Raw genomic sequence first — 22,168 nt, 5'->3', positions numbered from 1 at the left:
ATTATGAACTACACTAACTTTACAGCCCCTGTAGCATAGTCACATAAACAAAAATCCTGGAATACCCCTTTAAGTTCTATTCTGTCCTCAGTTTCATAACCGCATCCTTCACAATTACTATACTCCATCCATTGAACTCCTTATGTGTATTTCTCTTCATTATTTCATGTACTAAGTCAATTTATATTACTGCTAGTCACTATAATTAATAATAATTAATTCATACTTATTCATTATAAATTAAATAATAATATATTAAATTAATAAATAAAATAAATAATTTGAAATATATTATTTTAATCAATATTATTTAGAATTAATTATACATTCTCTCTCTCTCATATATATAGATATATCTATATCTATATATCTATATATATATTTTTATTTTTTATTTTTTTTAGACAAATTCATATTTTAACTAAACTTATTCCTATACTTTCATATTTTAACTAAATGTATTCCTATACTAATACTACATATACTAAAACAGTGGTCTCCAACCTGCGGACCTCCAGATGTTGCAAAACTACAACTCCCAGAATGCCCGGACAGCCGTTGGCTGTCCGGGCATGCTGGGAGTTGTAGTTTTGCAACATCTGGAGGTCCGCAGGTTGGAGACCACTGTACTGCAACATGTCTGCTGAAGAATCTAGCATCTTAATCATTTGAAATTGTGGAAGAAAATCTCCTGCAATTAATCCATGGTTGATCAGTCTGTCAACAAGTCGGTCCAAGCAGCGGTCCGCTCTGCCATGTCCACCATTCAGGACGCCATATCCAAATCTATAGCTCTAGCAATGTCACGCCCTAATCCTTCAGTTTCTCCTTCACAAGGTCCATCCACACCGTATGTCTGACATACAAATTTACCCTTGGCCCCTGAGGAGAAACCTAAAAAGTGGGCTTTTAAGGCTATTAAAAAAGGAAAACCTATTCCTAGCCATACCTCCGCACATCACTGTTCCTCGGAAGATTCTGACTATACTGATTTTGATAATGACTCCTCCTATGAGGACATTTCAGATGAAGAGGTTGAACTTCTTTGTGAGGAATCTACAGATTCTGTAATATTGGATAGTGCAGGAACCCCTTATGTTGACCCCGGTAACATCAAGCTCCCGAGGTCAGGTGAGTGGGTTCCTCGTCCACAAGTCTGTAAATACGTGAGCCTTTGGATTAAAAAATCCCTAGATAAGACGGCTGGGAGCAAATTAAAAGCCCAATGTCCTAGGCCAACAGTCCCAAAAAAAAACTGGCTATAACAAGGGACGGACTGGGTGTGAAAACCAGCCCTGGAAAAAATTACATACCAGACCCATAGTGTTGTGTCATTATACCAGCACGTTGTCATTTTCTTGTTCATGAAAGGTAAAATATAGTTCCCCCCACATTAGGTGCAGTACAGTTACCCCCACATTAGGATCAGTATAGTTCTCCCCACATTAGGTTGGCAGTATAGTTCCCCCACATTAGGTTGGCAGTATAGCTCCCCCACATTAGGTGCAGTATAGCTCCCCCACATTAGGTGCAGTATAGCTCCCCCACATTAGGTGCAGTATAGTTCCCCCCACATTAGGTTGGCAGTATAGTTCCCCCACATTAGGTTGGCAGTATAGTTCCCCCACATTAGGTTGGCAGTATAGCTCCCCCACATTAGGTTGGCAGTATAGCTCCCCCACATTAGGTGCAGTATAGTTCCCCCACATTAGGTGCAGTATAACTCCCCCACATTCGGTGCAGTATAGTTTCCCCACATTAGGTGCAGTATAGCTTCCCCACATTAGGTGCAGTATAGTTCCCCCCCCCCCCCATTAGGTGCAGTACAGTCCCCCCCCCCATTAGGTGCAGTATAGTTCCCCCACCTTAGGTGCAGTATAGTTCCCCACATTAGGTGCAGTATAATTCCCCCACATTAGGTGCAGTGCAGTTCCCCCACAGACATACAGCCTTCAGCCATATACAGTGTATGGCTGGAGGCTGTATGCCTGTTTACTGCCCCACTTCAGTATTCCGACCACTACTGCTATGAGTAGATTGTGACCCTGGAGCAGTGGTCGGAATACTGAAGATGACGTGCCGCTGGTCACTTATGTGCGCGCGTCCTCCTCACTGCTCGGCTGTTACTATGGGCGCACGCACATGACGTCAGTGACGTCCCTGCGTGCGCTACATCCCGGCGGGCCCTGCGGTTTTAAAGCTAACACGGGCCGGCGGCCGCAGAGAGGTAACTGGGGCATCCTTGTGTCCCAAAAAGATTTTTCGGGACACAGGGATGTCCCTAATGTGATGCAGCCACATCTCAAAGCGGCCCCAGGTCCGGCGGCTCACCGGGAAATTTCTCTATAACTATAACTCTCGATCTAGATATCATTCAGGTCTCGAGACCTGAAGAAGAAAGGGATACCCTTTTGAAACGCGTTGTCCAATCCTGTTTGCTTTATGCTTTATATTTTTTATTTTCTATTTTTTACTTTTTGTGTTCTTTATTTCTGTAAACCCAACCGTCAATAATTCCCCCCCTTCTTATCCAAGAAGTTTCCAGCAACCTTATTTTTTGCAACGGAGAAGCGCTTTCACGCGCCGAGGTTTTTCTGGGATAAATCCCCGTGTGGGATCTCCCGCAACCTGCTCCTGTACTATTGCCACCGCCTGCCATCGGTCTCGGCAGAAAGCTGCTCCCGATCACCAACCTAAGGCTCTTTTCCTCGCCACATCATCGGGACTTAAAGGATAGTGGCACCCGACTGCTCACCCCGATCTCCACCGCGCACTGGCCGCAAAGTACCAGCACACATCGAGGGGATCATCCAACTGACCGCATCTGCCGACTCTGCCAAGCGGATCACATCTGAACATCTGGAGTACACCAGCGGACGGTGTCTACTCCACAAAAGCAGCGCTCCACATCACCGGCACCAGGTGACACCCCGCAGAACCGGAGACAAGCAAGAACATCAGCCAGCAGATCCAGCAGTCAGCGGCCCCGGAACCTTGCCGCATACCAGCCTATACGCATCGCAGAGTTGTGCCTGTTATGCAGCACAACTCTGAAAGGTGAGCAGAAAATCTCCCTATCCTTCCCCGCTAAATCCCCCCCCCCCCCCCCCCTTACCTCCTATAACTAGAAAGGTAAAGGCACCATCAAGGCGCCACTTCTGTGTTTTTTCTCTCCACATATTTTACTAGTCTATTGGGATGGCAATATCCATGCGGTCATAGCGCTGACTGAAACAGTCGGCTATGGCCGAACTCCGAATGTCCAAACGGATTTTGTCAGGACGGCAATTCAAAAGTGTGAACACGGCCCTACGGTCAGAATACCAAGCCAATACTTATTACCCAACAGAGTATTGTGTGGACCACTCTGCTCCAACTCCCATCATGCCTCTGGCTATCAGGACATGCGAGTTGTAATTTTGCAATAGCTGGATAGCCACAGGTTTGGGATTATACTTATGTAGACTATCACATTGCAAAGAGCCCATAAATTATGTTACCCTCAGAAGGCTGCAGGGCATAATAGGAGTAGTAGTTTAGTAACAGCTGAAGAGTCACAGGTTGAGGTACATACGTGTGGGCAATTACAATGCAAGAAGCCCATAAATTGTGTGACTGGGACCAGACTGTAAACCAGAATGTGCCCACTGACTAACAGCAAGCAGAGATCTTGAAAACTGGGAGGAATTAAAGGGGTACTCCGGCGAAGAAAACATCTAACCCCCATCCTAAGGATAGGGGATAAGATGTCTGATAGCGGAGGTCCCGCTGATGGGGACCCCCACGACCTCCGAGCCGGCAGTGGCAGCGTCCGTAACACAGAAGCTTGGACCTACCGTGTTCGTGACGTCATGCCACGCCCCCTCCATTCAAGTCTATGGGAGGGGGCGTGATGGCTAATACATAGCAGTCACGCCTCCTCCAATAGAAGTGAATGGAGGGGGCGTGGTGGCTGCAGTTGCCAGTCATGAAGTGGAGTTCGCTCCGTGCACGGATGGCCGGGGGGCTGCGCCGGAGACCCCTGCACTCAGACATCTTCCCCCTATCTTTTGGATAAGAGATAAGACTTTTTTTTGCCAGAGTACCCCTTTAAAACACACACAGGACTTCAGATAGTTGCATAATCAGTATTTTCACATTAAACTCTCGATTTTGTAGCAAACCCGCAGAAAAATCTGCATGTACTGGATGCAGCTTTTGCCACAGATGTCAGATTGTCCATTGCTTTTGAAATCTGCAGAACTTTCCATGCAGAATTATTTACCATCTGCATGTATCAAACAATACATTTCTGGTTTTCTGGAGGATTTATGGTGCGAAATCAGCTCGCAAAATCCACAGCGTCTGGTCCCAGCCTAAGGGTAGGGTCACATATGCATTATTTTACTGCATATTTTCAGCAACTGATTTTGCTACCCATTGCCTTCAATGGGTAGGAAAATACGCATCAGTAAATATGCAGCAGAACACGGCACATGTGACCCTTCCCTATTGTTCACCCTACGGAATGTCCACATGGAGAATCTCTGTGCGGACATTTCGCAAACTGTGGGCACTGGCAGTTTATGACCTAAGACCGCATGGGAATGCGCCGTCTCATAGACCGCTATGCCGAACACGCTCATTCTTTCTGCGGACACGGAAAACTAAATTTGCATGCCGGAAACATCTGGCACAGAAATTCAGCCGTGTGCACGGCGCAGCAGAATCCCAATCCCGTGACGAATTCAAATGCGGAATTCCGGCGTGTGAACATGGCCTTAAAAGGTATTCTTGGAAAAAAATTTATTTTTTATATATATATATCAACTGGCTCCAGAAAGTTAAACAGATTTGTAAATGACTTCTATTAAAAAAATCTTAATCCTTCCAATGATTATCAGCTGCTGAAGTTGAGTTCTTTTCTGTCCGGCAACAGTGCTCGCTGCTGACATCTCTGCTTGTCACGGGAACTGCACTGAGTAGAAGAGGTTTGCTATGGGGATTTGCTTCTGGGAACTGGGAGGTTCCCGAGACACGTGTCATCAGAGAGCACTTAGACAGAAAAGACCAACTCAACTTCAGCAGCTCAAAAGAACTGAAAGGATTAAGATTTTTTTAATAGAAGTAATTTACAAATCCATTTAACTTTCCGGAGCCAGTTGATTTATATAAAAAAAAGTTTTTTCCTGGATAACCCCTTTAAGGTTTATTCACATACAGAAGCGATTTCTGCAACTGTCCCAATAACCCCATCTCCATTTACCATTTCTGCATCAAACCTGCTGCGCTTGAGCATTTCCCAACGAGGGTGTCTCCAGCTGTTGCAAAACTACAACTCCCAGCATGCCAGGACAGCCGAAGGCTGTCCGGGCATGCTGGGAGTTGTAGTTTTGCAACAGCTGGATGCATTCAGCTTAGCACAAGCGCAGAGTTTAGAAAGAGGAATGAAGAGTCCAACATCTACCTGTCCACAAGGGGAGCCCTTCTTACCTATTGTAACCTAGGGGTAAATTTCTGCTGGGTCATATGATTAAATCCAACATGGCAGATCTTTTTTTTTTTCTGACAGGTTGTCTGCATTTTCTCTGTTGGATAGAAGAGAATGAACAAGGAATGAACAACCATCAGCGGTTCATTATATATCCAGAGTAAAGGTTACTGATTTCTAATCCTCTCCTTTGTACATTACTGTTCTCAGCAGAGCCAGGCGATGGCGCAATCGCCAATGGTTAATGTTAAATCCGTTTTTCTATATGGGCACAAATGCTATACATTGTCAGCCGTACTTGACCGATGAGCTAAAATCATTGCGAAATGCGGCCCCAACTTTTCCAGGAGTTGCTGAGTTTCTACGTGAGTCTATATCATAAAAGTTACACTGAGACTGGTTAATGATACACCTGGGTGCTCCAATGTCAGTTATACTCCCATCCACTTGTGGTGTCCCGGTACCGTATAGTATACCGTACCTTGTATGGTGGTCCCCAAAGTCAGAGTTACTCCATTCCGGTAGGGTCCTCCTGGTGGGATAGCCCCTAGTCACCTCTTCCTTCTTTAATTTTGTGATGTTTGTGTGTGTATATTTAATTGTGTATATAGTGTCGTAACACCTTCGGTCATGTGACTAATGTTAATTCTCTTAGGGTATGTTAAAGGACCTTCCTAGGTCACATGTGTGGTCACATGTTTAGACCATAATTCCTTGTGTAAAGTGAATGACAGTTGGTATGGACCAATGAGCTCAAGGCCAGCCCCTGCCCATATAAGAGAGCTGCAGCCAATCCTCGCTCTCTTGGGTTCCGGACGAGCAGAGAGGAGAGATCCGTGCAACTTTCAAAGACAAGACCGGGCCGAAGCCTGATAATACCAAACCGTGAGTTCTAATACAACTACCCGCTAAAATCTGCGTGACAGCTTAACCTAAACTCAATCCCCTAAATTCAGCGGGACAGAGCATATAAATCTCCTGAGCTTACAACTCACAAGGTCCCAACCAACTGTCAGGATCCTCATAGACTCTGATTGTACAAAGACTGTTCCTGTTTAACTCTGCATAAAACCTGCAGCAAAAGTTCCGACAGTTTTCTGAAACCTCCGGTTGTGGACAATCATTTATTATACCTCCCTATCGCTCTTGGGACAGGTGTCGATAGGACAAGCATATACAGAGGAGCCCTCACCCTGGCGTCACGACAGTTAAGGGTTAAACCAGGACCCTTTCATCACTGCACAGCTACACCCCATATACCCTATACCCCCACAAGCTTACCACACACTATAAACCACAAGTGACATCTAATTTTGCTGCAATCATCTACAAAACACGTGGTCAGGACGAAAAAAATAAATCACAAAAATATAGCTGCAAGCAGCGATACAGGTGTCCAGGCAGCATGGCCTGGTTGTAGCATACAATCGATTTGACCCTTTATGGTAGAGAAAGTAATTGGGAACATGTGTGCTAATTTTATTATTTTTCTGAAACTAAGTAGAATTTTGCGCAATCCAGTATGGCTGCTAAACGCGATTACCTGTCTTACTATAAACAAGTCTGAATTAGTATCTCACTGTGGAGTCTACAACTGCATATGAATAGGTCAGAGGTCAGAGGAGTAAAGTCATAAAACAACTGACAGCTCCTGATAAGACCAAAGAACCCTGAACATGTTAACCTCTTCCTTCCCATTTGTCAGCACACTATGTGGCTATTATATATGATTGAATGTGGACAAATAACTTAAAGTAAACATTTGCGATTCTACAGCACAGTAACTCTACAGAGTAATTTGTATATTTCTAGATTTAATGTTTAGAGAGCGGCAGATCTTTGCATATGGCACTGAATATTGTAACCTAAAACAAGATGGCCGTCAGATCATCTGACCTAGGATCATTATGTAAGAAAGACTGAGCACAATACAGTGATCCCCCGACCTACGATGGCCCCAACATACGAAAATTTGAACATACGATGGCCTCTCAGAGGCAGCATCAACATACGATACCTTTGTATGTCGGGGCCATCGCATAAACGGCTATCCGGCAGTGCAGACTGCTTCAGCTGCTGCAGGATAGCTGTTTAATGGGCCCTGTGGGGTCCAGTGAGTGTCACTCACCTGTCCCTGATGTTCCGGACCCCGCTGCATAGCAGTCTCTCTTCTTCGTCATCATCACGTCGCCGCGCACGCCGTCCCGTCATCTAATAGGAGCAGCATAACTAGCGACGTGATGACGGCGATGGAGAGCGACGATCCAGGACAATAATATCTATGTTATTGGCGAGCGGTGGTCATATTGAATATGCAAATGAACCAGCTTTAACAACCTTGGTACAGGAGGTTTCCCTGGACATATGTGCCAAATTGTAAGTTATTCTAACAAATGGTTTCAGAGAAGATGTTTGTAGAATATTGTGCAATCCAAAATGGCGGCCACACCATGTGATTAACGGACTTGTAATTAACAAATCTGACTCGGGACAACAGTGTCACCATATACAGCAATTTCTATAGCTGTAGCTTTAGCGGTTCCAGAGAAGAAGATATTTTGAATATTGTGCAAAAATCGCCACAAAAACCAAGATGGCGGTCTTACCATGTGACCTATGACCTTTACATTAAATAAGATTATGCACAGCTCACTAGTCTACCACTATGCAAAGTAAGTATACGAAATCTGCAGCGGAATAATAATAAAATAATAATAATAATCTGAGCAACTTCGTTGCTTGGCCACCATAATATTCCCCCAGGTGCAGTAGTAGACACTAGAATTCACGGCACATCAGGATTGCGTTCATTTTCTGCTCTGCACGGAGTCTCTTGATCCCAGCCATAGTCTTTTCCTCACTGTGGAGTAAACATGGTGTAGCCACTGGCAATGTTTCAGAGAACTTCTCCTCCTCTGTGAGGCCTAATGAATAGGGAAGCCACCACACAGTACATACACTCGCTGCATCTCTCGCGAGACTTTGATTCTAAAAGAGACATACACATTATTGAAAACATATCAGTCTAATATGTACAAAGTGGAGCAATACATTTATAAAAAAAAATACATTGAAGTTGCAATTCTCATTGATCCCATTTGGGGCTAAAGCATGAAGTTTTTGGATCCAGAATACTTCTCGTTGTAATATCTTTTTTATTTGAGTTACGTTATTCCCATATACTTTTTAGGCTACCATCCAACATAAGTCACTAACCCGATGTATTTCTTTTACAAAGTGTCTTAGCTGAGCTTGTTCTCCATATTTATCTTTCTCTCCGTCTTCTATTTTTCCTTTTTTAGAAAATTTCTTATTGCTCTTTTGTGTCCATTCAGTCTAGTTTTTATCGCTCTCATTGTTAGGCAGATATACACCTTCCCACAAAGACATTTGAGAAGGTTTATAACCTGTTTGTTATCACAGAGGGTACTCTGCCCCTAGACATCTTATCCCCTACCCAGACATCAGGTGCACGGAGCGAACTTTGCTCCGTGCCAGATGACTGGCGATGCGGGGTGGAGGCTCCTGACGTCACGGCCATGCCCCCTCAATGCAAGTCTATGGAAGGGGGCGTGGCGTCCGTTTATTAGTACTTCTTTATTTTTATGATATTCCTTTTCAGTACTAAAAAGTTCTTTTGGTACGTATAAGCTGACCTTTTTGGATTCCCTTGAATGTTTCAGGGGCATGTCCACTACTCCTGTGTAATAAATTAATTTGTTATCATTATTTTTAAAGAGTACCTTTCATGATCCTGATAAATGTTACAATCCTCCCAGGTCACTGCCCCCATGATGAACCTCCCCCTGCCTTTATTTTTTTATTATTTGTAAGTTTTCTACCTTGATATTGCTCTGTATTTTCTGCTCAGTCTCAGTCAGATTCACAGACTGGGAAGGGGCGTTCCCCAGCAGGCGTGACATCATCTGAAGCCATAGAGGGGAGAACTTCCTCCCTCACTCTGCTACACACAGCCCAGAGCAGTTCAGTGTGTGATGAGCTATGATTGGCTAAGGCTGCACCCCCCCCCCCTTCAGCATTTCCTTATTTTGGACTTCTGCCGGCCATTTTTTGCACCGTGATCTGAAGTTTTTATCAGTACCATTTTTGTATTGATCAGACTTTTTGATCGCTTTTTATTCATTTTTTCATGATATAAAAAGTGACTTTAAAAAAAAAATAAAAAATTGCGTACGCCATTGACCGTGCGGTTTAATTAAGGATATATTTTTATAGATCGGACATTTACGCACGCGGCGATGCCACATATGTTTATATTTATTTTTATTTACATTTTTTTTATGGGAAAAGGGGGGTGATTTTGACTTTTATTAGGAAAAGGGTTAAGTCACATAAACTTTTTATTGCAGTGTTATAGCCCCCATAGGGGGCTTTGCATGGATCAGTGTTATCGGCGGTTGATTGCTCAAGCCTGCATCTCAGGCTTGGTGCAATCAATTGCCGAAGGGACGCGCTGGAGGAAGGTAAGAGGACCTCCGCTCGCGTCCTAGCTGATCGGGACAACGCATTTTCACTGCCGTGGTCCCGATCAGCCCCACTGAGCAGCCAGGAAGCTTTAACTTTTTTTTTTTAGACGTGGCGTTCAACTTTGAACGCCACGTCTAAATCGTTAATAGCGCGCATCACCGCGATCACTGGCGAGCGCTATTAGCCCCGGGTCCCGGCTTCTGATACATGCTGGGACCTCCCCGATATGACGGGGTCACCACGTGACCCCACGTTATATCGCGGGAGCCGGCCAAGGACGTAAATATACGTCCTTGGTCGTTAAGGGGTTAAACAAAGTACATTAGAAAGATTTTTTATTTACCATAAGGAGAGCAATAGCAAAAATTAGTTTTAATGAGAGTCACAGCAGTCACGCCCCCTCCCATAGACATGAATGGAGGGGGCGTGGCGTGACGTCACGTCCCGTCCCCGCATAGAATGCTGGTGCTGCAGGTAGATCGCAGGGGGTCCCAGCAGCGGGGATAAAATGTTTTTACCTGGAATGCCCCTTTAATAACTTCAACATCAAGGTAATGTACAGGGTGGGCCATTTATATGGTTACACATTAATAAAATGGGAATGGTTGGTGATAAATTCCTGTATGTGGCACATTAGTATATGTGAGGGGGGAAACTTTTCAAGATGGGTGGTGACCATGGCGGCCATTTTGAAGTCGGCAATTTTGAATCCAACTTTTGTTTTTTCAATAGGAAGAGGGTCATGTGACACATCAAACTTATTGGGAATTTCACAAGAAAAACAATGATGTGCTTGGTTTTAATGTAACTTTATTGTTTCACGAGTTATTTACAAGTTTCTGATCACTTATAAAATGTGTTCAATGTGCTGCCCATTGTGTTGGATTGTCAATGCCACCCTCTTCTCTATATACTGCTATATACTACTATATACACCGCAGGAGAAATGCTAGCACAGGCTTCCAGCATCCATCAAAGTCCCCTGTTTTGGGAGAAATATTGGTATACAGGCTTTTAAAGGGGTTATCCACCATAAAGTGATTTTAGTACTTACCTGCCAGAACTGGGTATTTCCTGATGGATTTTATTCTCTAAACTACACATCCCACAGTTCCATGCTTGAAAGTTTGAGGTCACTTTCCTTCCTCCCACACATCAGCCACCCCACCCATTGAAACACAGTGTTTTCTTAGCAGGGGGCCTACAGCTGTTGCAAAATTGAAGAAGGACAGGCTCCTCTGATCACCTGTCTAGTGATGTCTGGTTTCGACGCATTGCAACCTGGGAAATCCCGAGACATGTATGCTGTTAAAAATAAATATTGGGGAGATATTCACAGAAGAATTGCGAGACCACTATCACACACAGGTACAGACACTATATTATGAACTACACTAACTTTACAGCCCCTGTAGCATAGTCAGATCCTGGCATACCCCTTTAACCCTTTCCCGCAAATGGACGTGAATGTATGTCCATTGCAGGCTCCCGAGGTATGACGCCAGTTGCTATAAGCAACCAGGACAAACGGCTAATGCCGGACATCGCCAATCGGGCTGATGTTCAGCATTAACCTTTTAGACGCTGTGATCAACGTTAATTGCGGCGTCTAATAGAGGTTAATTTGACTCCTGGCTAGCTCAGTGGGCTGATCGGGACTGCTGTGGCGAAACCGCGGCATCAAGATCAGCTGAGAGGACGGAGGAAGGTCTATTACCTTCTTTCCTGACGTCAGGTTGCTGACTGACTGCTCCGTGCCTGAGTGCCGATAACACTGATCAATGCTATGCTATGGCATAGCATTGATCAGTGTCTGCAATCAAAGGTATTGCATGTTATAGTCCCTTATGGGAGCTATAACATTGAAAACAAAGTTAATAAATGTGATTTAACCCCTTCCCTAAGAAAAGCTTGGCTTGAATCACCGCCTTTTTACCCATAAAAAAAACCCAGTGTAAATAAAAATAAATATATACATATGTGGTATCGCTGCGTGCGTAAATATCCAAACTATAAAAATAAATTGTTAATTAAACCGCACAGTCAATGGCGTACACGTAAAAAACATTTTTGGTAATAATTTTTGGTAACTTTTTTTGCCATTAGAAAATTAATAAAAAGTGATCAAAAAGTCAGAGCAAAACAAAAATGGTAACGATAAAAACGTCAGATCACGGTGCAAAAAAGCCCTCATACATGCAGAAAAATAAAAGTTATAGGGGTCAGAAAAGGACATTTTTAAACGTATAAATTTTCGTGCATGTAGTTACAGTTTTTTTAGTAGTAAAATAAAAACCAAACCTATATAAATTGGGTATCCCTGCGACTATATGGACCTACAGAATAAAAAGCCGCTAAAATTGACAAAATTGCTTTCATTTTATTTTTTTTTACTTTACTTTGCCCCACAGAAATTTTTTTTCTGGTTTTGCCGTAGATTTTGTGGTAAAATCATCAATGGTTTTACACAGTAAAATTGTTGGCACAAAGAACAAGCCGTCATATGGGTCTGTAGGTGGAAAATTGAAAGTGTTATGATTTTTAGAAGGCGAGGAGACAAAAACAAAAGTGCAGAAATTATAAATCGTAAAAGAGGGAAGGGGTTAATGGCTAAAGTGCATAGTAAGGAATTCTCTGTCATTATTATCCTTTAGACCAGTGTTTCCCAACCAGGGTGCCTCCAGCAGTTGCAAAACTACAACTCCCAGCATGCCCTGACAGCCAACGGCTGGGAAACACTGCTTTAGACAATTAGGTAGCTTCCCAACAATTCTCTTAAAGGAGTAGTCCAGTGGTGACTCAGTGCTGAACAACTTATCCCCTATCTTAACGATAGGGGATAAGTTGCAGATCGCGGGGGGTCCGACTGCTGGGGCCTCCTGCGATCTCCTGTACGGAGCCCCGACAGCCCGTGGGAAGGGGGCGTGTCAACCTCCACACGAAGCGGCGGCCGACACGCCCCCTCAATACAACTCTATGGCAGAGCCGAAGCGCTGCCTTCGGCAATCTCCGGCTCTGCCATTGAGATCTATTGAGGGGGCGTGTGGGCCGCCGCTTCGTGCGGGGGTCGACACCCGCTATCTGGCCGGAGAGCCGGGGCCCCGTACAGAGAGATCGCAGGGGGTCCCAGTGGTCGCACCCCCCGCGATCTCAAACTTATCCCCTATCCTTAGGATAGGGGATAAGTTTTTCACCACTGGACTACCCCTTTAAAGAAACTGTCTACATAAACTGAGACACAGGACCGAGTCGACACACCAGAACGATCGGACATCCCAGGGTTTTTTTCAGGTCCTTGTTTACCTTGGGCAGTAGATACAGTAGAGGTACATGCAGTGAATCATTGCTCAATACTTAAAAGGGGTGTATAGTGAGAAGGTCAGGATGGAGCCTAGAAGAGGAGATGATTGAGGAATCCTCCACAAAGAGACGTCACTTACAATCATTGTTTTAATAGAAGGAGATATACTGTTTATACTCGAGTATAAGCCGACCCCAATATAAGCCGAGGCCCCTAATTTCACCCCAAAAACCCAGGAAAAGTTATTGACTCAACTATAAGCCTAAGGGGGGGGAAATACATCACCCCCCCCCCGTCATCATCCAGACCCCCATCATTATCATCCCCCGTCATCATCACCCTGTCATTTTCACCCCAGTCATCATCCCCCCTTCATAATCACCGCCTGTCAATCCCCTCAGTGGTCTTCAACCTGCGGACCTCCAGATGTTGCAAAACTACAACTCCCAGCATGCCCGGACAGCCACCGGCTGTCCGGGCATGCTGGGAGTTGTAGTTTTAAAACATCTGGAGGTCCGCAGTTTGAAGACCACTGCGCTGGCCTTCGTCATCATCCAGACCCCCCCCCCCCCCTTTAGTTTTCTACTCACCTCCCCTCAGTGGGAAGGAAGGGTGAGCTGGTCCGGGCCATCAATGCTGCAGGGACCGTCCGGTGGGGAGGGTTTGTCGTTCCGGGCTGTACATTTTCACCGGGAGGCCCTCTTCTCCGCTTTCTCCGGGACTAGTGACGTTGGCTTGACGACGATACACAGGGACTTTCATGCGCATGAACATCCCTGTGCGTCGTCGTCAAGGCAACGTCACTGGTTCGGGGCCGGCCCGGTGCAAGCGGAGAAGAGGGCCTCCCGGTGAAAATGTACAGCCCGGAACGACTAACCCTCCCCACCGGACGGTCCCTGCAGCATAGATGGCCCGGACCAGCTCACCCTTCCTTCCCACCGAGGGGAGGTGAGTAGAAAACTAAGGGGGGGGGGGGTGGATGATGACGAAGGCCGCAGTGGTCTTCAACCTGCGGACCTCCAGATGTTTCAATACTACAACTCCCAACATGCCATGCTGGGAGTTGTAGTTTTGCAACATCTGGAGGTCCGCAGGTTGAAGACCACTGAAGAAGGGATTGACAGGCGGAGAGTTCACTTGAGTATAAGCCGAGGGGGGGCGTTTTCAGCACGAAAAATCGTGCTGAAAGACTCGGCTTATACTCGAGTATATACGGTAAATAAAAATGTTACAGGAAATATTTAGGCCCCTTTCACACTATAAAGTTGTTCCGTGAAAAGATCCATAATAAACATCCGTTATAAAAGCCTTAATAATGGATGTTAAACTTCCGTTACAAAATCCCATTCAAGTCTATGGGATTTTTTCATTATCAGTTATGACCCGTTATAGCCGGTCATGAATAACGGACGTTATTTGTGACGGAAGAAAAAACAGAACATGAATTAATTTTTCTTCCGTCACAAGAAACGGGTAAATTAACGGCCGTTATTTTTAACATTGAAGTCTATGGCTGACGGATGAGCCTTTATGTCATCCGTTTGTACCCGGTTTTTAATATCCTTTATTACTGCTGCATTGCTGAGGGACTACTACTACTCCCATCATGGAACAGACTTGTTTCCATGATGGGAGTAGTAATTCCCTGGCTGTGGGAGTCTGCCAGTTGCTGGGGGAGGCTACATTAGTGTTTGTACTACAACCCCCATCATGGAACAGACTCTGTTCCATGATGGGGGTTGTAGTACAGGAGCTGAGGGATTGATCACAACGGGTCTCACTTCTAAGACCCCTTGCGATCAGAAGTCATTAAGCAGGGGACCTGGCGGAATGCTCCGCAACCCTGTGATGTATCGTGTGTTTTTACTTTCAATCCCCCACCGGGAACCCTGAATGGCCGGTACAGAGGAGCCATTCAGGGCTCCCGGCGGGGTTTTTAAAAATGAACTTTGAGAGTGGCAGCGGGGGCCATATTATATTAAAAGCGATGTGGGGGGCAAGATATATAGCGCTGCATGGGGGGGGGGGGGGCAGACATATAGCCTGTATATCTAGCCCCCCCAGTGCATTTATAATATGCCCCCCACAGCGCATTAATAAAGATATGACCCCCGCCGGCGCATCTATAAATATATACCCCCTGCAGTGTAATATATACCCCCGGCCTGATGATGCTGATACAATACTTTTCATACATAGTGCTGCAGGGGTATATGTATATAGATGCGCTGGGGGGGAAGGCAGACATATAGCATTATCTGGCCCCCACAGCGCTTCTATATACATATGCCCATGCAGCGCTTTCTATGAAAAGTATTGTATCAGCATCATCGGGCTGGCTGCTGACCAGATGCGCTGCTGATAGAATGCTTTTCACATATAGCGCTGCAGTGGCATATTATGACAAATGCACTGCGGGGGGGCACATTATGAATACGCTGCAGAGGGCTCATTAAAAATGCGCCGGCAAGGGCCCATATCTTTATTAATGCCCTGCGGGGGGCACATTATAATGCGCTGGGGGGCTAGGTATATAGGCTATATGTCTGCCCCCCCCTGCAGCGCTATATATCTTGCCCCCACAACGCTTTTAATATAATATGGCCACCGCTGCTACTCACAATGTTCATTTTAAAAACCCCACTGGGAGCCCTGAATGGCTCCTTGGTACCGGCCATTCAGGGCTCCCGGCGGGGGATTTAAAAATGAAAGTGAAAACAGAAGTGAAACCTGGTGTGATCAATCCCTCAACCCCTGTACTACAACCCTCATCATGGAACAGAGTCTGTTTCATGATGGGGGTAGTAGTACAAACACTAATGTAGCCTCCCCAGCCACCGGCAGACTCCCGCAGCCGGGCAATTACTACTCCCATCATGGAAACAAGTCTTATACGTAAAAGCATGAGCTATAATTCATTCTTGGAATAATATTCAGGCACTCACGGTTAGCATGGATGTAATGCCTGTTTTACCACCTTACAAAGTTATGAATATTACAGAACATTCGGAATAAAGAAACTAAAAATGAACCATCTAACCGCGAGTGCCTGAATTATAGCTCATGCTTTTACGTATAAGTCGTCTATAGTGGATATGGTGGATATCCACACCTGAGCTTAACTAAGTGTCTACACAGAGACTTCCATATTTAACATGGAAACAAGTCTGTTCCTTGATGGGAGTAGTAGTAGTCACGACTGTGGGAGTCTGTAGGCAGAGGAGTTAAAACAGCCGTACATGACGGATGTTATAACAGGTCTTAACGGATGAATATGCCCGTTATTTTGATGGACATTAGCCGTTAGCACCCATTAATATTATCCGTTATTATACATGCGTTTTTACACAGAAAAAGGATGTTTCATAATGGATCAATACTCCTAGTGTGAAAGGAGCCTTACCAAAGAAAACTCATCGTCTGTTACTAAGAAGCTTCTGGGCGGAGGGTCAGGGTGCAGACGACTCCATCCCGGGGCCGGAGCGTCCCAGTGTCCATCACCTCATAGGACTGACCGGGGACCAACGAAAACTCAAACCTCTGCAGAAGTTTACTGAGCACCACCCGAGCCTCCAGCTGTAGAGAGAAGAGACAGGTAAGATAACAATAACAAACAGCAGAATAGTGAATACAGCTCTGGAGTATAATACAGGATATAACTCAGGAGCAGTACAGGATAAGTAATGTAATGTATGTACACAGTGACCTCACCAGCAGAATAGTGAGTACAGCTCTGGAGTATAATACAGGATATAACTCAGGATCAGTACAGGATAAGTAATGTAATGTATGTACACAGTGACCTCACCAGCAGAATAGTGAGTACAGCTCTGGAGTATAATACAGGATATAACTCAGGATCAGTACAGGATAAGTAATGTAATGTATGTACACAGTGACCTCACCAGCAGAATAGTGAGTACAGCTCTGGAGTCTGGCCACTAGAGGGAGCATCTTCCTGTGAGTCTGCTGAGTGTGGAGGAAGTCGTTTGCTGGATTGTTTGGTGTGCTCTGAGCTCTGCCGTGTCATCTGTGCCGGACAACGTTCTTCCTTCCCCAGAGGGAGAGCGTGGGTTCAGGCATGAGCGAGGAGAGGAGAACCCCAACACCTGCCCCCCGAATCAGGTCCGCGGGGGGCAGGGGGAGCCAGCGACCAGGTGTGGAGGGACCAGCGTCAGGAAGTGCATCAGAGGTCTCCGGGTTGAGGCGCTCTGCCAGGAGGTGCAGCGATGCATCTCCAGCCACCCCTGAACCCGTAGAGACAAAGAGCAGCCGCAAGGCTGGCCCTGCAAGTTGTGGGACTACAAGTGCAAGAAGTTCCGGAAGCACAGGTACTGTGACAACAAGGCCTGACAATGTGGACTGTGATACTCCTCCTGGAGCAAAGCTAAATGCCCACGGATGTGTGGAGGAGGATTGGGGGATGCCTAGGGCCCGGGAGTCTGGAGTCCCCCATAACTCTCGTGTGGCAGAACACATCCGTGGATATGAGGAAGCAAGGGGCAGCTTGTATAGGCTCCAGGAGGAGGTACGGGAAGCAAAAGCCCTGATGGAAACTGCGGCGAAACGACAGAAAGCTGAGCTGTCAGCCCGGATTAAACAGCTGAAAAATGAAATAAGGATCCTGGAGAAGAAGAGAACTTTTATTTTAGAGAACAGCGGGCCATTTAGGGAAAAACTTTTAAATGAAGACCGCTTTCATACAATGGAGAGAGAGAAGCAGAGACGGCTGAGGGGGCTTCAGCCACGGGTGGAGGAGGAAGGAGACGCTGCAGAGGCCGATAATGTTGAGCCAAATCCACCCGGGGGTCTGCAACATCTGACCCCATACAGTGGGCTCCCTGCAGGGCAAGTGGCGATGTCATCTGGCCGTGGCTCTGGCGGTTCGGGGGATGAGAGCAGCACCAGTCACCAGGGAGGGGCGCTGATGGCCCAGATCCAGCTCCTGGAGTCCCCAGGTCGCCTCCAGGACTTCACGTTTGGGGATGAGTTACCGGAGGAGGCACCTGGGGGAAGGAAAAAGAAGCTAAAGAAGACCAAGCTCCAGGAGCAGGTAACATTTGTATATACCCCCCTCCCTGAGCCCCCCAGACTGGCCGCAGGGTCAGCTCACTGTGTGAACCCCATTTCTCAGCCCAGCCTGAGTTCTGCTGTGGACTCAGTGCAGGAGAGTGGGGAGAGTATGGAGTCTAGTGTGGCGGTGAGCTCCATCGCTGTTTGTAGTAACAGTGGTGGAGCAGACAATGTATCGGCTGTGAGGTCGGACAGTGATATTTGCCCAGCGATGGGCATGGATGGCTCTGGCACATTGGGCTGCTCCCTAATGGGAGGGGGGGGCGGCTTTGTGCCAGAGTCAGCTGCGGGAGCTCCGGTGGCTCTGAACGTTGACGCTGCTGTTCCTTTGGAGCAGCGGTGTCATCGTGAAAGAGCTGCTGGGGCCAAGATGTCTTCGCCTCCCAGAAAGACTGGACTAAAACCTTTATTTTGTATTGGCGCCGCTAATCCAGAACAGCGGCGCCCAGGAGCAGAAAACTCCAGTACTGATGAGGCGGAGGGTACCAGTAAAAACAGGGCTGGGGCCGCTAATAAACAGGCTAGGCAGGCTTCCCGGTCCTTGTATAAAGGACTGGTGACCTGTCCTGTGGTGGTGGCTCCAGCTCTGGTACCCAGTGATGCTGATGGTACACTATCTGCACCAGAACGCACCGGTCCAGCCAGTATGAATGAGGAGGTTAATGTTGGAATGAATTGTAGTATGGGCTGTAGCACGGGTGGAGGTATGGGGGGCACATCAGCTAAAACAGGCAATAATGGTGTGAGTATGGATTATGTGGAGGAGGGTGGTGAAGGGGCACAGATTAGTGGTGGGGATGTAGGGCCTGGTCCAGTTGCACCCCCAGCGGTGGCAGCACCGGTACGCAGCTACGCAAATGTCACCGCTGGGGGGAGGGGGGCACCTTCCTCGTCTTCTGGCTCTGGGGGGGGCAATTTGCAGCAGCGTCTCCTGGGGGCCTTAAGGAGAGGGGAGAGATCAATCAATGTAGAGGGTAGGGAGGTTGATCTATCCTTTTGGATAGAAAGACATGGTCTTTCAGCCTTCCGAGAGGAAAGAGGGGGGGATACTGTGTGGTCCCTCCCAACAGTCGGGCCAGGTGGTCTCCGAAGGAATGTGGTCCGGCTGAGGTGGAGAGGCAGTGATACATGTCCTCCAAGATCTAAAGTTGTTGAGCTTCTGCTGAAGTTGGGCTTTAAGGCAGCTGACATCTACGCCTTGATACATCCTTATGGTACCCCTGAGTTCGATATCAGCTTTGTTCGGCCAGAGGGGCTTGAGCTCTTCTGGTCGAATTATGAGCTGGTAAAGAATGAGCCCGGCTGGCGAGACTTTGCCATTCAGGCGGTGTCTCGCCAAAACAATGTCAAGAAGGTGACCGTTTTAACCCGTAACGAATCACTTTCTTGTATTGACATCATGACGTGGCTAGGTCGGTATGGAGAGGTGGTGGAGGTCCCAAAAAAGAACAGGGATGAATATGGCATCTGGTCAGGGGCCTGGACGTTTATGGTCAAGCTTAAGCTTTCAGGAAACACCGTTACCCATATACCATCTGCAACCTTCCTCGGAAGGGATCGTATCCAGATCTTCTACCAGGGTCAGCCGAAGCTCTGTCACAGATGTGGTGACCCCACACATTTTAGTGCCAATTGCACTGTGCAGAAGTGCACTCTGTGTGGGGAAATAGGCCATCTCGCTGCATCTTGTGCAGAGATTAGGTGTCACCTGTGTGGTGACTTAGGTCACCCATTCAGTCGCTGCCCTCGTTCCTTTGTCAACGCGGTTGTTGCCCCAGTGGGGGTAAGCCATGAGGTGAACTCTGCTGGGGGGATGGCTGGCGGGGATGAAGGGGTGCAGGGGCCAGGGAAGAAAAGTAAGCAGAAGACGCCTGCCCAACTGAGGCGTCTCAAGAAGCGTCAAAGGGATAGGGAGATTCGGGAGTCACAGGAGCATCAGCCAGCTGAGGTGGCTTCTGATCCTGTCCCTGCGACCAGTGTTACTGCTGAGGCCCTGGGGGATAGTGAACTGGATGAGGAGACTGGAAGGATCCACAAAGAGGAGGATACTGTCTCCTCGCTGTCCTCCCATGGTGAGAGCGCGGATGAGGACAGAGGGAGATGGGCAGAAACAAAGCGGGGTACTCGGAGGAATAAGAAAAAGGGAGATTTAAAATCTTCTCCCACCCGCCAGATGCCAAAGGAAGGTACAACTGACCCCCCTCTGATTGGTCTCTCCAACCGGTTCCGAGCCCTCCGCGACATTTCCTCTTCGGAGGAGGAGGCTGGGGGTGAGGTTCCGGATGTTGCGGTGGGGCCCACAGGGGACCCTGAGTCCTCTCTCCCTGGGGAACCTATGTCTTCAGGGGGGGGGGGGGGACTGGCTCAGAGTCAGGGGACGAGGAAAATGTAAATAAAGGGAAAATGGACACATCCATCTCACTAAAAAGGGGTAAACCATCATCTGATGAGGAGGGTGGTGGGGTGGATGGGAAGGATGGTGGGAAAAAGAAAGCTGTCTAACTCAATCACCCTTGATGGCGGCACCCTCTCCGTTGACTCTGGCATCCATTAATGTTGCCAGCATAAAGTCAGATACGGCTCGATTTGCAGCCTATGATTTTTTTGCCCATATTAATGCTGATATTTTATTTTTGCAAGAGACCAGGCTAACAGATATGTCATCTATCTACAAGGCTAAAAGAGAGTGGAGGAATGGGCCCTCCTACTGGTCTCTTGGGGCCGAGCCGTATAGCGGAGTGGCGGTCCTTTTTACCGCAGCGGTAGAATGCCGACGGGTTATCGAGTTAGAAATGGGGAGGTGCCTGATCTTAGATGTCCTCATGAAGGGACAAGAACTTCGCCTTATTAACATCTACGGCCCACAGTCTAAGTGGGACCGGAAGTGTCTCTTTATGAGGATCAAGCCCTATCTTTTTACAAGTCGGCAGGTGGTCTTTGGAGGGGACTTTAATGCTGTCACGAGGCCTCAAGACAGGGGAGGTGCCAGAGACAAGCTGACTTATGATAGCGTCGCCCTTAATAGCATAGCGAGTGAGGCTCGCCTGGTGGATGTCCACATCCGGCACACCCCAGGCCACGCGGGATTCACCTATCATAGGGGTAGTTGTAGGTCTAGGATAGATAGGTTTTTTTTAAAGGAGGAGGCCGTCTCTTCAGCAGTGTCTGTTGTTGAGGTGGAGTTCTCCGATCACTGTTTAATTTTGTTTTCTCTGAATGTCACAGAGACCCCCCGGATGGGCAGAGGCTATTGGAAGCTGAATTCGTCTCTCTTGGAAGAAGCGGAGATAAGACAGTCCTTTGAGGATTTTCTTCAGAGCCAGGTACCATTGCTGGGCCTTTGTAGCAGTAAGTCAGAGTGGTGGGAGATCTTCAAGGAAAGGGTTGCGAGATTCTTCCGCCAGCTCTCGGGCCTCAGAAGCCTAAACAGGTACCGTTTGTACCAGGGCCTGAGGAAGAAACTTGAGAACCTTGTCTCGACTGGAGGTAGTCGTGACGATATCTCCAGAGTGAAGTCCTTGTTGATGAAGTGCCAGTATGACAGACACGCATCTTTGGTTTTTGAGAGGGATTACGGGAAGTACCGCTCGCCCGACCCTTACAGAAACTGCAAGATGTCAGTGAATAGTAAAATAGTCTCAGGACTGATTGATAGTACGGGATCCTTGAAAAGGTCCAGATCAGGGATCCTGGAGGTCGTCAGATCCTTCTACTCGCACCTCTTGGGAAGGAAGGATCTAGATCGAGATAAGGTATCAGCTTTCTTGGCTGAAACCGTCCCTGAACCAGGAGTAGACTCCTCTCTTGACGTTTTGACAGAGATGATCCGGGAAGAG

At 47.0% G+C, this 22,168-nt stretch overlaps 1 protein-coding gene across 8 annotated transcripts in view; it reads right to left on the bottom strand.

The window, feature by feature from the left end:
• The window catches only part of LOC130295180 (cholesterol 24-hydroxylase-like), a 62,389-nt gene that overhangs the window by 13,447 nt on the left and 26,774 nt on the right, over positions 1 to 22,168 (bottom strand). For 2 of the 8 annotated variants that reach the window (XM_056545638.1, XM_056545637.1), the window contains 2 exons: positions 16,663 to 16,835; positions 5,435 to 8,458 (listed from right to left, as the gene is read on the bottom strand). In XM_056545638.1, the coding sequence (XP_056401613.1) occupies positions 16,686 to 16,835 (150 nt within the window). In that variant the 3' untranslated portion in view covers positions 5,435 to 8,458; positions 16,663 to 16,685. The other 6 variants (XM_056545635.1, XM_056545636.1, XM_056545631.1 and 3 more) reach the window with 5 other exon arrangements.

The sequence above is a fragment of the Hyla sarda genome, chromosome 11 (assembly GCF_029499605.1).
Source record: "Hyla sarda isolate aHylSar1 chromosome 11, aHylSar1.hap1, whole genome shotgun sequence".
In the NCBI taxonomy this organism is placed as follows: Eukaryota; Metazoa; Chordata; class Amphibia; order Anura; family Hylidae; genus Hyla; species Hyla sarda.
This window is presented reverse-complemented; position numbering and strand designations above follow the sequence as displayed.